Source organism: Eutrigla gurnardus (assembly GCF_963514095.1).
Source record: "Eutrigla gurnardus genome assembly, chromosome: 6".
Classification (NCBI taxonomy): domain Eukaryota; kingdom Metazoa; phylum Chordata; class Actinopteri; order Perciformes; family Triglidae; genus Eutrigla; species Eutrigla gurnardus.
In genome coordinates this window covers 7316463-7332422 of record NC_139920.1, presented here as the reverse complement: position 1 = coordinate 7332422, position 15960 = coordinate 7316463, and the positions used below count along the sequence as shown (strand labels likewise).

Below are 15960 nucleotides of genomic sequence, written 5' to 3'. Positions count from 1 at the left end.
TCTCCTCCATTCCTCTAGCTGTCCGTTCTGTAGCAGCCTCTGGCTCGGTAAATGGAATTAAGCAAAGTGGATCGAACCGAGCCACTAAAGGCTGCACCGGATGTCACTTCTTTGTATTTAACACTCAAAGCTTCTCTTGAGTTTATTGAATGAAGCTTAGATTGTCTCTTAATCCGGCTGGTTGCTGTTCTGAAAATGTAAAACGCCAACAAATATGGATTGAACCAGGACATTTTCATTAGATTGAATTTTGGAAATGATTTCACTATATTTAATCCATTTTTGGATTTTGGACTGAGACCTACGTTTATCTGGGTTTTCAAACGTTTAATAATGCCTACCGAACAAAGAGTGTGTATTTATGAGGGCATGGAGATGAACAGATAAACAGAGACTCAACGCTGACCATGTGATCGCTTTTCATGTCAACACCCACATGAATAATTTTCCTTGGTATTGCCTTCGGACAGAAGTGTTCTCACCAGATTCTCTGAATGTGATATAATCATAGTTTTATATGGAGGTGACATTTTTAATGGAGCATTTTAATAGTATGGCATTGCTGCTTTTACTGAAGTCAACAGTTTGAATAGCTCTTCCACCACTTACAGTGGGAAGACAGGAGACGAGCTTAAGTCAAACTACTTATACTGCTGCTGCTGCTTATGTAATCGGTGTTATAAATCTCTGATAGAATTCATGAGGACCAGGAGAGATGAATGTTTGAGGTTGAGTTACATTTTACTTTCAGTAGAATCTCCGTTGTTTTTCAGGCGGAGGCTGCACACAGTAATCACACAGTAAATCACACAGCTATGCTGTCCTTGCAACAGCACTTTGACAATAGCGTTCTCTGACGTCAACCATCTTTTGCCAACATTTATTCAAACCATTTCAATACTGTGTGTGTGTGTGTGTGTGTGTGTGTGTGTGTGTGTGTGTGTGTGTGTTAGCTCAACAGTAAACTACTGCTGCTTCCAATGTACAGCCTGCAGGTCAAGGCTGGTCATGTTTTAGCTGAATTAATTGAATCTAATGATTCAACCATGTTTCAATAACTGATGGTCGTTTTCCATTTCCATTTTTTATTTTCCCCCATTGACATACTATGAACATCCATCCATCCATCCATCCATTGTCTACCGCTTATCCTGTATTCAGGGTCGCGGGGGGGCCGATCCCAGCTGTCATTGGGCGAAGGCAGGGTACACCCTGGACAGGTCGATACTATGAACATTCCCAATTTAAACAGGATAGAATATTTTTTTGAAAGCTCCAAATGATGTAATTTAAAAATACCCAACTAAAAGAATCTGCAACACAATTACTGGTTTCAGAGCAGCTGCGGTGCCAATTCTAAGGGAAGTTTGGCATGTTGTTAATGCCTTATACAGCGTGTTTGCAAATGACTGGTTCAGGTGGTGCAGAGACAGAAGAGCACAAACTTCATCTTGTTGGTGAGGGATACATGAATGCAATTTTCCTGGGAAAACATCCGGATTCTTATTTTGTTCTCTTCTACAAATGTGGACGTTGTTGCGCACACTATTAATTAAGACACTGATAATTAAGTGGCTGCCACACTGTGTGATGGGAGGAGCTGGGTGGTTGTCAACCAGATAGCATAAAAAAAAAAGGAGCGAAAGGAAAAGACGATTACGTGTCTGTCCGAAAACCCTACATCACACCCTCCCAGGTATTTATTTATAGTTATTGTCGCGTCAATTTAAATGAACTTAACTCTGCTCTGGCTGTCGGCGAGATCGAGGTAGGCTGCTGAGCATCACAGTGTGGTGGCCAACTCCAAACATTAAAATATGTGTAGTCCTCAACCCTGAAGCCTAGATAATTAGGAGCCTGTTACACCAAAGTTAACCCAGTAAGTGAAATACCAGGTTGGTGGGGAGTTGTGACAACTTGTTTATCAGCAGACTGCATGTCAGAAATATATATTTGTTTTTTTAGTAAGTAAATAATAAAAATATTGGTCCGGCATCGTTAAAGTTTGTGAGTTAGGATGGTAGCGGATAGCAGACCATTAGCATTAGCATAAAACGTTGTTGACTGTCAGAAAAGTGACAGAGTCGTTTTGGGCAGCTCATCAAAAAAAGTATACTGCAAGGTTAGATTTATGAGTGTACACTTGTGTTCGGATTAGCCCAATGAGTCTGGATCCTCTTCTTTCGCAGAGTCGGGGATTAGCTTTGTCATTGAGTGGGGTGTTTATGGTTGGAGTAGCTCCATCACACGAGTTACGTAAACTTGACAGGTAACAATGTGATTATGTGCAAGTTGCATTTGTGGTTGGGGCATTTTTGCTTGTATCTCGGAGAAATAATGGCAGAGGTGTCGGACAATGTGTTGGTGGTCTATGACATGACCTGAGATCAGTTTATAAAGCTGATAGCAATAGCTGAAGAGGTTTTTTTGGACGACAAATTAAGGAAGCCAGAAATTGCAGCCAGATAAAGTGCAGAGTTGAGACTGGAGGAGGTGTGGGCAGAGAAGGAGACTGAGCAGAGGGAATAGGCAGAGAAAAGGGAGAGAACTACATGATGTCCAGTATAAGGACAAGGAGAGAGCTCACCTAGAGAAAATGCCCGGTTCGAGGTGGAAAAGACTTCGGCTATCGACCGTAAACCGGAGCTTGGGTTTGATTTGAATAAGGCTAGGGCCTTCATGCCTGTGTTTAACAAAGGTGATGTGGATATGTTCTTTGAAATGTTTGAGAAGGTGGCGAAGGACTGTGAGTGGCCTGAAGATTAGTGGCCATTGTTGATACAGACTGTTCTGACAGGGAAGCCCAAAGAGCGGTTGCAGCCTTGGATGTTAGGATAGGACTTGACTATGAGGCCCTTAGGAAAGCAGTAATGGAGGCTTATGGTATTGTTCCCGAAGCTTATAGGAGATAGTTCAGATAGCTAAGAAGACAACATGGAGACTCTTATTTGGATTTATGGCACAAACAGGAAGTGGGTTTTTACCGCTGGATAAATTCAAGTACGGCTTATGATTTCTTAAACTAGCAGACAGCAAGGAAGTGGCCCATGTTGGTAGCTCAGTTACTGTAGGCAGGAGGAAGGCATTTAGAGATAGGCAGGAGAAGCGGTCACAGAGGCATAATGACAGTGGTAACTGGTGCTCCCCTCTGTTCGGGAAAACCACATTTTTCACCCTACTCGCACTTCACTAATGCGGATTTTGGGGATGTGTGGGTTCTTTGCCCAAATTTTGCCCAAATTTTGCAGCCATTGCAGGTCCTTTGACTAACTTGTTGAGTAAGGATGTCAGGGGAAGTGGTCAGAGGAGTGTCAGCTTTGGTCAAAGTGAAGGTAATTTTGTCCATTTCAGCTTGCTGTTGATGCTTGTGATGAGGGGGTTGGAGCAGTTCTCTTTCAAGCAGATGATGGGGGTTTTGAGAAGCCAGTGGCTTACTTTTCAAAGAAGATGAACATCAGAGGGCATACTCCACAGTGGAGAAGGAAGCTTTGGCTTTGGTTTTAGCTGTGAAACATTTTAGTTTACGTGTCAAGTGGTGGAAAAGTGGTGGCTCAGACCACAATCCCTTGGGTTTCCTTGCCAAGTTTAAGAGTGCGAGTGCAAGAGTGCTCAGATAGAGCCTGATGTTGCAGCCATACAATATCGAAGTCAAGCACATCGCGGGCAAGAACAATATTATCGCAGATGTGTGGCTGAGAGAATGGGGATAAGGTGTAGGGTTATAGCTGAGGGTTAAATGTAAAAGAGACCTGACTTAAGGAAAATTGTATGTTGTCTAGTGTGTTAGGTTTGTTATTTTTGTTTATGGAGAGAGGAAATGTTGCACGCACTTTTAATCAGGACACTCATAATTAACTGGCTGCCACACTGTGTGATGGGAGGAGCTGGGTGGTTGTCAACCAGACAGCATAAAGGGTGACATCATAGGATGGAGCGGGGCCAATGGGAAAACGCTGAGTCAAAAGCAAAAGGAAAAGACGAATACATGTCTGTCCGAAAACTCTTCATCACACCCTTCCAGGTACTTATTTATAGTTATCGTCGTGTCAATTTAAATGAACTGAACTCCGAAGAAGTCGGACAAATAACCTGTCGGCGAGAGCGAGGTAGGCTGAGCATCACACAGTGTGGTGGCCAACTCCAAACATTCAAATGTGCATTGTCCCCAACCCTAAAGCCTAGAGAATTAGTTACACAGTTATACCTGTTACACCAAAGTTAACCCAGTAAGTGAAATACCAGGTTGGTGGGGAGTTGTGACAACTTGTTCATCAGTAGGCTACATTTCAGAAATATTTATTTGTTATTTTAGTAAGTAAATAATAAAATATTGCCTTCATGTGAGAATAAAGAATGTTAAACCTGGCACAACCTTTTCTTAAATAAGTTATACAAGAAGGAATGTATTCGCTTGGAGACTGTGCAGAGAGAGTCTGTTTGACGGATGCCGTTGTTGTGGGGTAAAATAATGAATTATTAGTGCTGTTTGTCTTCAAAGAAGTCAGTCTTACTGGACATAAGGGGTAAAACACAACAAAGATAAAAAAGCAGCATGTCATGTAGAGTTTCAAATCCCATATGTGATTTCAGTATTGAATCATACTAACAGTTCATTATTTCCATATACTGATATTTCCTGTAGCTGGGATTGGCTCCAGCCCCCCGTGACCCTGAATACAGGATAAGCGGTAGACGATGGATGGATGGATGGATGGATAGATGGATAGATGGATAGATGGATAGATGGATGGATGGATAGATGGATAGATGGATAGATGGATAGATGGATGGATGGATGTGCTTCAGACTGGAAAATCTGCAGCTGTGACTCTGCAGACCCTCCTAATCCAGACTTATGTCATAGATTCACTCATTCATTTCTACTCAGCTTGTTCTTGTGTGGACTCTGCTTGGCATGTTCAGCATGTTCAGCATGTTTACATACGTTGCGTAATTTTAAATTCACATTCTTTTTTACTTTCTGGCTAACCCTTCCACATTTTGCTGTGTACTTTCACCTCAGAAACACACACACAGACACACACACACACACACACACACACACACACACACACACACACACACACACACACACACACACACACACACACACACATAAAGGATCAGGCCTCTATAATTGTCTGAAAACATAAAGGACTGTGCCTCCTTTAGAATTTGACAGGCACTCTTATTTGATATACAATTAGAGAAAGCATTTGATTGATTGGATTGTAATCCCCTATTGTGAGTGTCAAGGAGCCATAGCTATTTTTAGGTCTATTTGAGGATATGACTGAGCTTCAGTCAGAGGGGTGATGGGAAAGAAAAGGCTGCATTTTGTTTATGGAGCCCCTCCATAAAGCTGCTTGGCTGTATTTAGAGCAGTGTGCTGAAGCTGTGACATGTATTAGCGTCAGTGTATCTACAGTAAGCTTGGGGGTTTGTTTTAGCCTGGATTTGTGCATCGATGTGTTCGCTGCAGGAAACAGCTTGAAACAGCTTGTGTATTCTGATTTTAGGTCAAAAGTTAGTTACTAGTGACACTGCTCACCAGTTTAAATATGTCCGTGGTAGAGCTGGACACATATGGGATTTTTGGGGCCGATTTCAATGTTGAGTAAAAAGAAATTCTGGTATATATATATATATATATATATATATATATACATACTATTTCATCAGCAGTAACAGCTCTTTTTCTAGGTCTTCCTCCTCCAACCTGTCTCCCTGCCACACTTCTCCCTCTACCAACCTGTCTCCCTGCCACTCTTCTCCCTCCACCAACCTGTCTCCCTGCCACTATTCTCCCTCCACCAACCTGTCTCCCAGCCACACTTCTCCCTCCACCAACCTGTCTCCCTGCCACACTTCTCCCTCCACCAACCTGTCTCCCTGCCACACTTCTCCCTCCACTAACCTGTCTCCCTACCACTCTTCTCCCTCCACCAACCTGTCTCCCTGCCACACTTCTCCCTCTACCAACCTGTCTCCCTGCCACTCTTCTCCCTCCACCAACCTGTCTCCCTGCCACACTTCTCCCTCTACCAACCTGTCTCCCTGCCACACTTCTCCCTCCACCAACCCGTCTTCCTGCCACACTTCTCCCTCCACCAACCCGTCTTCCTGCCACACTTCTCCCTCTACCAACCTGTCTTCCTGCCACTCTTCTCCCTCCACCAACCTGTCTCCCTGCCACACTTCTCCCTCCACCAACCCGTCTTCCTGCCACACTTCTCCCTCCACCAACCTGTCTTCCTGCCACACTTCTCCCTCCACCAACCCGTCTTCCTGCCACACTTCTCCCTCCACCAACCCGTCTTCCTGCTACACTTCTCCCTCTACCAACCTGTCTTCCTGCCACTCTTCTCCCTCCACCAACCTGTCTCCCTGCCACACTTCTCCCTCCACCAACCTGTCTTCCTGCCACACTTCTCCCTCCACCAACCCGTCTTCCTGCCACACTTCTCCCTCCACCAACCCGTCTTCCTGCCACACTTCTCCCTCCACCAACCTGTCTTCCTGTCACTCTTTTGCCTCCACCAACCTGTCTCCCTGCCACGCTTCTCCCTCCACCAACCTGTCTCCCTGCCACACTTCTCCCTCCACCAACCTGTCTTCCTGTCACTCTTTTGCCTCCACCAACCTGTCTCCCTGCCACGCTTCTCCCTCCACTAACCTGTCTCCCTGCCACACTTCTCCCTCCACTAACCTGTCTTCCTGCCACACTCCTCCCTCTACCAACCTGTCTCCCTGCCACACTTCTCCCTCCACCAACCAGTCTTCCTGCCACACTTCTCCCTCTACCAACCTGTCTCCCTGCCACGCTTCTCCCTCCACCAACCTGTCTCCCTGCCACACTTCTCCCTCCACCAACCCGTCTTCCTGCCACGCTTCTCCCTCCACCAACCTGTCTCCCTGCCACACTTCTCCCTTCACTAACCTGTCTTCCTGCCACACTTCTCCCTCCACTAACCTGTCTCCCTGCCACGCTTCTCCCTCCACTAACCTGTCTCCCTGCCACACTTCTCCCTCCACTAACCTGTCTTCCTGCCACACTTCTCCCTCTACCAACCTGTCTCCCTGCCACACTTCTCCCTCCACCAACCCGTCTTCCTGCCACACTTCTCCCTCCACCAACCTGTCTCCCTGCCACGCTTCTCCCTCCACCAACCTGTCTCCCTGCCACACTTCTCCCTCCACTAACCTGTCTTCCTGCCACACTTCTCCCTGCACCAACCCATCTTCCTGCCACACTTCTCCCTCCACTAACCCGTCTTCCTGCCACACTTCTCCCACCACCAACCTGTCTCCCTGCCACACTTCTCCCTCCACTAACCTGTCTTCCTGCCACACTTCTCCCACCACCAACCTGTCTCCCTGCCACACTTCTCCCTCCACTAACCTGTCTTCCTGCCACTCTTCTCCCACCACCAACCTGTCTCCCTGCCACACTTCTCCCTCCACCAACCTGTCTTCCTGTCACTCTTTTGCCTCCACCAACCTGTCTCCCTGCCACACTTCTCCCTCCACTAACCTGTCTCCCTGCCACACTTCTCCCTCCACCAACCTGTCTCCCTGCCACACTTCTCCCTCCACTAACCTGTCTCCCTGCCACACTTCTCCCTCCACTAACCTGTCTTCCTGCCACACTTCTCCCTCCACTAACCTGTCTCGCTGCCACACTTCTCCCTCCACTAACCTGTCTTTCTGCCACACTTCTCCCACCACCAACCTCTCTCCCTGCCACACTTCTCCCTCCACCAACCCGTCTTCCTGCCACACTTCTCCCTCCACTAACCTGTCTTCCTGCCACACTTCTCCCTCTACCAACCTGTCTCCCTGCCACGCTTCTCCCTCCACTAACCTGTCTCCCTGCCACACTTCTGCCTCCACCAACCTGTCTTCCTTGGTCCATTTCCTAAAACAGTATTTCCTGTCTTTCCCTTATCTATATGTGTTCACCAACTCGTCTAAAACAAGACACCTGCTGAGGCTTTCAGCTGAAGTTGCAATCATCAGTGTTCCTGTTTCCTGTTTTGAATGTGTGGTTTACATTTCTGATAGCTTTGTTAAGCATTTGAACAAAGAGCTGTAAATCCACACAAGCAATGAAAAAGGAGTTTGTTCCACATGAACTGCTGCTGTGCAGACTGTAGTTAGAGTTTTGCACATGTAGCTGCAGTTGTGCCCGCGGACGTTTAGCAATAGAAAAAAACTGTAAGTCCAATAGTGTTCACACTATCATTCCCATCAGTCATCAGCTTTTGTCCAGTCCAGTCTTTGCATTATTCATCAAAACATGCGGCCAATTTAATAACATCTATGATGCTCATAATCATGTGTTATAGAAGATATTATGAACATCAGAAGCATTAAATGGAGAGTTTCCTTTCCCCACATTGGTCCTAATTAGGGGTGATTAGTGTGATAAATGTGTTGCTGTCTATCATTTAGAGAGAAAAATGGAGCCTGATTAAAAATTTAAAAAAGGCTTCCTGCTTCACTTAATAAAAACAAAATGTTATTTATGTGTTGTAATAAAAATGTGTCTAATATCGTAAATCGCAATTAATTATCTGGGCGAGGACAATCTTGACGTATGACATTTTCATATGGTCCCATGCCTCCTGATGTTGCAGGATGAGAATCGCCAAAACTGTCCAATCAACAAGATCATCTGAAAGGAACCGGAGTAGAACCAAAAAGCAACTTTGTATAATTGTTTCCCCTTGGATCAAATTAACTCAACTACAGGAGTGAAAGCCCCCTAAAGCCCTATTTGCACGGGACTAGTATTACCCATGGACCTCTGGTAATTTGTAGTAATTGCAGACAGCATCCGTGATGTTAATCCTTTGCAAATCGGCCATGTCTGTCATTTGTAAAGTAAAAATTCCAGCACAAATTACCTACAATACGGCAAACACCGTGGCCATCTGATGATACGAGTCCTGTGCAAATCGGCGTCTCAATGATTCGGTTGACATTTCCCAGTTAAAAATTATGGAAGCTGCGTTTGAAATGATAAATGAATGATTTAACAGCATTTTGGGTGCAAATCCGGGAGGCTCATCTCACTACACAACATGGAGTCACCATAGAGCAAACTCAAATCCCTCAAAAAAGCAGAATCTGTTGTTCATCATCTGTGTAAAACATTTATCTGTCAACAGGCTGAAGTGAAGTGTTATATCTGTAATTGGTCGCCTCGCTGAAGAAGTAAACAGAAAGCAGTATATCGGAAAAGGATGTTACGCAGGTCTTGAGATTTTCAATCATCTGGGGGGAATGTCACTAAAGACTTCGCTCTCCAGGCAGCTCTGTTTTTAATAATTACAAATCACTGTGGTATGAAAGTCAACTGGCAGACATTTTATTTGAAAGGCGATTCATCCCAGTGAGCATCACCTGCTTTATTGTTTTCAAAGGTTTACTATTGTTGCTTCTAAGAGCAGATAGATAAAAGGTATTAATAACAACAATATCAACAACAATCTTATTTTGCTTTTACAAATAGCACCTGACAATGTGACTACAGATTCTACCCTAAAGAAAGTCTGCACATGGGACAATATGAAAATGTCATTTCACGATTAAGTCCAAAATAATTGAGATTTATGATATTATCCCGGTAATCATGAAAATATTATTTACATTTTTAAATTGGTTATTAAACATACTCGAATCACTTCACATTTTGTAAAGAAACCAATAGACATCTTTTTTTAGTGAATATCCTTATAAGTGGAAAAATAATCACATCATCTTTAATAAGATTATCATGAGTCCTTCCTGCATAAATAAAGATTAATAAAAATTCAAAGCTCTTGTTCTGCAGAATGAATTTTTTTTTTACGATGACATGCCATTATAAGATTAACACTGATGCATCAATGTGAAAGCAGCATGTGCAGTTGTGACTTGATAAATGGGCTGTGAGGAAGGCAGAGAAACAAGTCCTGACACAGTCCTACTTTTTCTAAGCTTTGTTTCTTTTGTGACGTCTTGGAAAATTCCATCTGCCTCATACGGTTATTTAAATGAAACCATGTGAGAAGTTTGGAGGGAGAATGTCTCTGCAGTGGAACTGCCAGCTACTCATAGACGGCTAAAATGGGACACCAACCAGACACAAAAGGCAATAAAAAAGAGGGAGTGATGTTTTAATTTTTAACCGGATTGCAAGCATTCATGTAAAATCTTACTGTAAAAAGTAATAGCTACCAGTGTCAAATATATGCACTGCTATAAAAAGGAACAACTCAATTAAAATACCTCAACATTTCCATGAGAATATGCTTTTGCAAATTTGACAGTATAATGAAATGTAGTAAAGGACTAAAACACGCAGATAATGCTGTGATTAAAAGCACAGATGTCAGTGCTTATATGCGGTCTAGGATCAGGATGAAATTGTGGGAAAGAGTGCAGTAAAGCAGGTGAATAATTGAAGCACTCTACTGCTGTAAGTGTCTGAGGCACAGATAGAAGATCACCATCTTCTGCCTGCATGACGTCACACTGGGTCAAGGGGGAGGAGACAAACTAACCTGCTCTGTGAGGCGCCGTGTCCTCAGGAAGAATCCCAAAAGACACCCAATGACCACAGCCAGCACCGACATGATGAGGAGCCCATTCTGTTTGCAGACGTTCTTCACCCTCATCCACACTGCGTCCAGAGCCACGGCCATCGTGAGTCAGCTGTCCCACGTCCTAACGGCAACCCATAAATGTACCCAACCCAAAGCCTCAAATCCAGGTGTGATGATGGAGAGGCGAGCAAAAAAAGAGAGCGGTTGACAAGAAAAACTCCAGGTTCCAAAAAAGCGACGCTGTGTGAAATATCCAATCCTCCGTGATTTTAAAGCACCTGCCGTCCCAGCATCTCTCTCGTCCACTCGCTGCCGCAATCTGCACTAAGCTAAGAAGATCCTCTCATTTTCCAGGCATCCTGTACCGCCCTGCTCCACCCATCAGCGGCCCTGTGTGAGCTGACCCACCGCCAGGGGGATGAAACAGCTGGCAGCCATGTCCCTGGGGGGTTAACATCACCAATCCTGTTAGTGCGCTGCTGTATTAAACAGGTCTGGGGCTGGATTAAAGGTCCATGAACAGTTTTACAATGGTTGGCACAGCGGAGTCGACACACAGTGACAACAGAATGATGTCTCACAAAGTGTGACCCAACGCATGATGTTGTTGGTGGTTCCTCACTGAGCAAATAATCGTGACTATGTGTAATACAGGTTGACTTTAAAGGGTGACTTTGTAGTTGGTTTGTGTGTTTGGATCCACGTCAGCTATTACATAACATGTTTTTAAGAGTTGTGAGACAGATTAAGAAAAGCCAAAATGAATGCAGCCTAGCACGAGACATCCTGTGTTTTAGCCCCTACTAGCCTACATTCCCCACAATGCAACTTGATAGCATGCCTTTGTTTGACCTTGACTGATAAGTGTTTTTTTTTCACATATAGTTCCCCCCAGTTTGAAACTCCTGAAGACATAATTCGGTTGACTTTCTCAGACTGGCCAAAGCTCCTCCAGAACCACATAGGACATTATGTGTAAAATCACAATGAATGATATGGAACATAATAGAAAAACAATTATCCTTTATTCTAATCATCATTAATCACCAATTACAATCATTTTAATTATCACCCTGCTCTTTTAATCAGAAGCTATTACCTGAGCAGCTACATGATTGCAACTACGTGAAGGGAAAGCCAGACAGCACTGATCTTAGCGGAAGCCCAAGCAAGAGAGCTTTTTCCAGTTCATTGACTCTAATCCTGAAGATGACAGCTGTGATTTGGCTGCTTAACATCTCCTTAATGAAAATAACCTTTGAGATTGTAATTTGTCCTTTACAATATTTATTAAAAATAGATCAGTCTTACATGTGATGCAATACAAATGTGTTGTTTATTCACAAAATATGAGGCAAAGTCATTCCAATATGTTTTGCTGCCACTTTAAAGGCCCCCTATTACACTGAATTTCATCAATTTCACACAGCTGTCAGAAGTCCAACAAAACTGTATTCGATATGTATTTCCCCAAACCCATCCATGGTCCTGAATTTCAGCTGTCTAAAAGTTGCTCAAATGAGCTCTGCTGAGAACAGGCTGTTTCTGTGCCTGAACCTTTAAATGCTAATCAGCTCCGTCTGTCATCACCTACTTGGAGAGCGACGGAGACGATGCCGCTTATGCTAGCGGTAGCATGCGCCAATACGGTGGATGTATCGCTATAGCTCGCCTATGTGACTCAGGTGAAGTTGCTGGGTCCTGTATGGTTGGGACAGATCCTTTTATGAGGGTCAGTGTCGAGGCAAAGCCAGCTTTGTACTGACCCTCGTTACTGAAGCAGTCCGATGTGAAGTGGTTAGCAAACATACAAGCTAACACGGACTGTAGCCGGCACATTGTCATTAAAAATAAAATGCAACCACTTCTGCTCTTCTGTAGCTGGGTCAGAATGTAAGCACTTAGGTTGATTTGGACAACCAACAACAGAGCAATTTGCGTGTCTAACTCTGAGCGACGACATTGTGAAACACTGCTATCTCACCGCAGGACACACCGAACTTCACCTCGGTGATGAACGCCCCAACAGGGAAAAAAAGAAGAAGAGACCTCAGGGAGAGCAACTGAGGAGGGTAACTCTCTCAGGACGGGCAGAAGTGCAATAAATATCATGTGTACGGAATTAACATAAAAAATAATTACAACATAATCAATCCATATGACAGAAATAGTATGTAATGAGAGCAGTAAAAGCAGTAGTAAAATGGCCTCATTTATATAGCGCTTTTGTCCAAAGCATTTTACAACAATGACTGACATTCACCCATTCATTCACACATTCACACACTGACGGCGGAGTCAACCACGCAGGGCGACAGCCAGCTCGTCAGGAGCAATTAGAGTGAGGTGTCTTGCTCAGGGACACCAGGCACTCAGCTAGGAGGAGCCGGGGATCGAACCGGCAATCTTGCGGTTGCCAGCCAACCCGCTCTACCTCCTGAGCTGAAACCCCCCTAGTAGGAGGGATTGTAGAAATAATCGAAGCGTATTATGACCACAAATGATGAAAGCAGCAGTGGATATAATATAATGACAACAACTAAAAACTTAAAAAATAAATCAGAACTATTAGCATAGAAATAATGCTTAACGCTTAACGCTTACCTCGCCACGAGTGATTTTCTGTTGTACCTTTCTGGTTAGCCCTAGTTTAGCTTTTTCCCTTTTGTTTATAGCCTTGTGCTGACCTCCGTTGGAGTGTCTTTTGTTTTGTTCCTTTTTCCTCCGTTGGAGTGATTTTTCTTTGTTCTGTTTTTTCTCTCTAGTCTAGCCCCCGTAGCGTTCATAGCCTCGCCTTATTCCTCCTTTTGAGTGACCTTTTGTTTGTAACGTTTATAGTGCCCCCATTTATGTAGTAGATTATTTCACCTTTTCCCCGTTAGGGTGTTTTGAGTTCCTGCACTTCCGCGATCGTTAGTTCTTAGTAAGTATTTTTCATAGCTTGTTTTATGTTTTCACTCTGCCGCTGGAAGTGCTGAAAATAAAGAGCATTTGACGTTCTAACTCTGCATCTGAGTCCTCCTTCTTGTCCAAGTCTGACAGGCACTTTAGGTCTATAGCAGCTTAACTAAGGGCTGGTCCAAGACCAGCCTGAGCCAGCCCTAAGTATAAGTGTAATAAAAAAGGAGCAAAATTATATTCCAGATTTTATAAGGGGCCAGTGCAGCGGTCTGAGGTCTAATAATAATACACCTTTAATAAGGGCCGTCTCGGTGCTATGAAAAGGTCAAAATCCTGACCGGAAGTTGTTGTGGCAGCCAGTTGAAGCCAGGAAGTGATTTAGTTGTTGGAGGAAAACTTTCTCAATTATTTTACTTATGAAGGGTAGATTTGAAATTGGTCTGTAGTTGTTGATAATAGAGGCATCTAGGCTCCGCTTTTTTAGAAGAGGTTTAATGACTGCAGTTTTGAAGGCCTTTGGGAAATTGCCTGATTGAATAGACTTATTCACTATTTGCAATACATCTATTAGGGGTGTGACGATACACTCCGCTCACGAGACGAGACGAGACACGATATTGGGTTCACGAGAACGAGACGAGACGAGATTTTAAGAAAACTACAATGACAAAATATATGACTGGACCAACAGACTTTAATTTTAACAGAGTTGCACATGCAATTTGAAATATTTTATTATAACTCTTTACATGCATGATGTAAGCATGATCTTTTAATAAACTTCTTCTTTCACAAATTTAAACTGAAACTAAAATTTATAAAAGTTAAAATACAATTAAATATTTATTTTTCCCAAGTGTAAATATGTGCAAAACCAAATCAAAGTTCTACTCTGTCAATACAGAATGCAAATAGTGCAAACGGAGCCTGACCAAGTATGTCATGAACAACATGCTGCAACTACAGCATCTTCAGCATCTCTGACATCGCAGCTGTCAAGTGTATCAATCAATGCTTCGGGAGTTTTGTCTTATCTCTGGGCTGGTGATGCTATGGCAGCTTGCTGCTCAAGGTAACGAGCCAGCATATCCAACGTGCCCGTCATTTACTTGTGTGATGGTAATTGTAGCCGTTTCTGCTTGGACATTTTCACCGCGGTAGCCGCTGAACTACGATGAAAAAAAGCAGTCAAGGTACGTGTCCACAGGGGCGATTTTAAACGCGTGTGGACACGCACCTTCACACGTCTCAAGGTGCGTGTCCACAGGCAGCGGTGTTTCCCCGCGTCCCATTCATTAGGCGAATTCGACTTGATGTAGCCGCCTGCAGCGCGCTACCTAACGTGATGTATTGTGGGTTGAAAGCGATGCATGATGGCTAGAATTGTGTCCGACTTAGCAGCCGACTGCAAAGACGTCACAGGGTCGCGTCCATATCACGTGACCCAAAACATCGCGGGAACAAGTTTTTAAGAGCCGCTTCTTGCAGCGCTTGGCAGCGCGGTCTACGACGGCTGCAACCGGCTTGTCCACACCTCCGCTACAGTGGAATGGTTCTCATTGGTTAAAAGTTCAATGACGTGTGTTCAGGTCCGCACTCGGCGGCCACCTTGTGGTGAAATTATACTTTTTATTTTGGTCGCTTTGATCTCATGGCTTGATCTTAAGTTCCGTGCATTGTGTTGTGAGTAGGTCACAAAAGTTGGTAAGTAAAGCATCAAGGCTGCAGGTGGATGATTTTAGATTTGTCACCATTTCCACTAGAGTTTTAGAGTCTATGGCATTTAAGCTTCCGTGGAATGGAGTTTAGCTGGTATTTGTGTTGGGGGGTTGGTCAGTCTGTCAACAGTTGCAAATAGGGTTTTCGCCTTATTAGTGTTGTTGTTTATGATATTGGAGAAGAATGTTTCTCTCGCACTTTTTAAGACTAAATTGTAGGCCCGGAGGCTCTCTTTATAGATGTCATGGTGAATATGAAGTTAAGTACTCCGCCAGATTTGTTCAGCCTTCCTGCACTTTCTTCTCTGGGCTGTCACAACAGCAGCTTTTCTCCAGGGTGCCTTTTGCTTACCAGAAATTGTTTTAACCGTAGCAGGTGCATCTATGACATTCAGAATTTTGGAATTAAAGATGTTTACAAGATCATCAGCATGACATGGGTTTAGAGGTGGTAACGAGGAGATGGCATTTTTAAAGAGTACATTGGCATGTTCATTGATGTACCGCTTTTTGACATTATTTGATTCGGTTTGTGTGTCAGGAATGAAAGAGATATTAAAGAAAACACAGAAGTGATCAGACAATGAAGGATCAGTCACAAAAACATCAGAAACATGGAGACCTTTTGTGATAATCAGGTCCAGGGTGCATCCCTTACAATGAGTAGCCTCTTTCACATGTTGAGAAAGGTCAAATGTGTCTAGTATAGTAAAAAGTTATTTTGCACCCTTGTCATTCAAATCATCAGT

At 43.8% G+C, this 15960-nt stretch overlaps 2 protein-coding genes across 2 annotated transcripts in view; one reads left to right on the top strand and one right to left on the bottom strand.

Annotated features, from left to right (window-relative positions):
• slc1a7b (solute carrier family 1 member 7b) overlaps positions 1–10870 on the bottom strand; it is a 63666-nt gene extending 52796 nt beyond the window's left edge. The window contains exon 1 of the mRNA XM_084010704.1: positions 10551–10870. Within this exon, the coding sequence (XP_083866830.1) occupies positions 10551–10691 (141 nt within the window). The 5' untranslated portion in view covers positions 10692–10870. The remainder of the gene's footprint in view (positions 1–10550) is intronic.
• Positions 1–14000, top strand: part of magoh (mago homolog, exon junction complex subunit) — a 106795-nt gene extending 92795 nt beyond the window's left edge. Inside the window, exon 6 of the mRNA XM_084010655.1 lies at positions 13983–14000. The gene's annotated coding sequence lies outside the window, so the exon portion shown is untranslated. The remainder of the gene's footprint in view (positions 1–13982) is intronic.
• The last annotated feature ends 1960 nt before the right edge of the window (positions 14001–15960 follow it).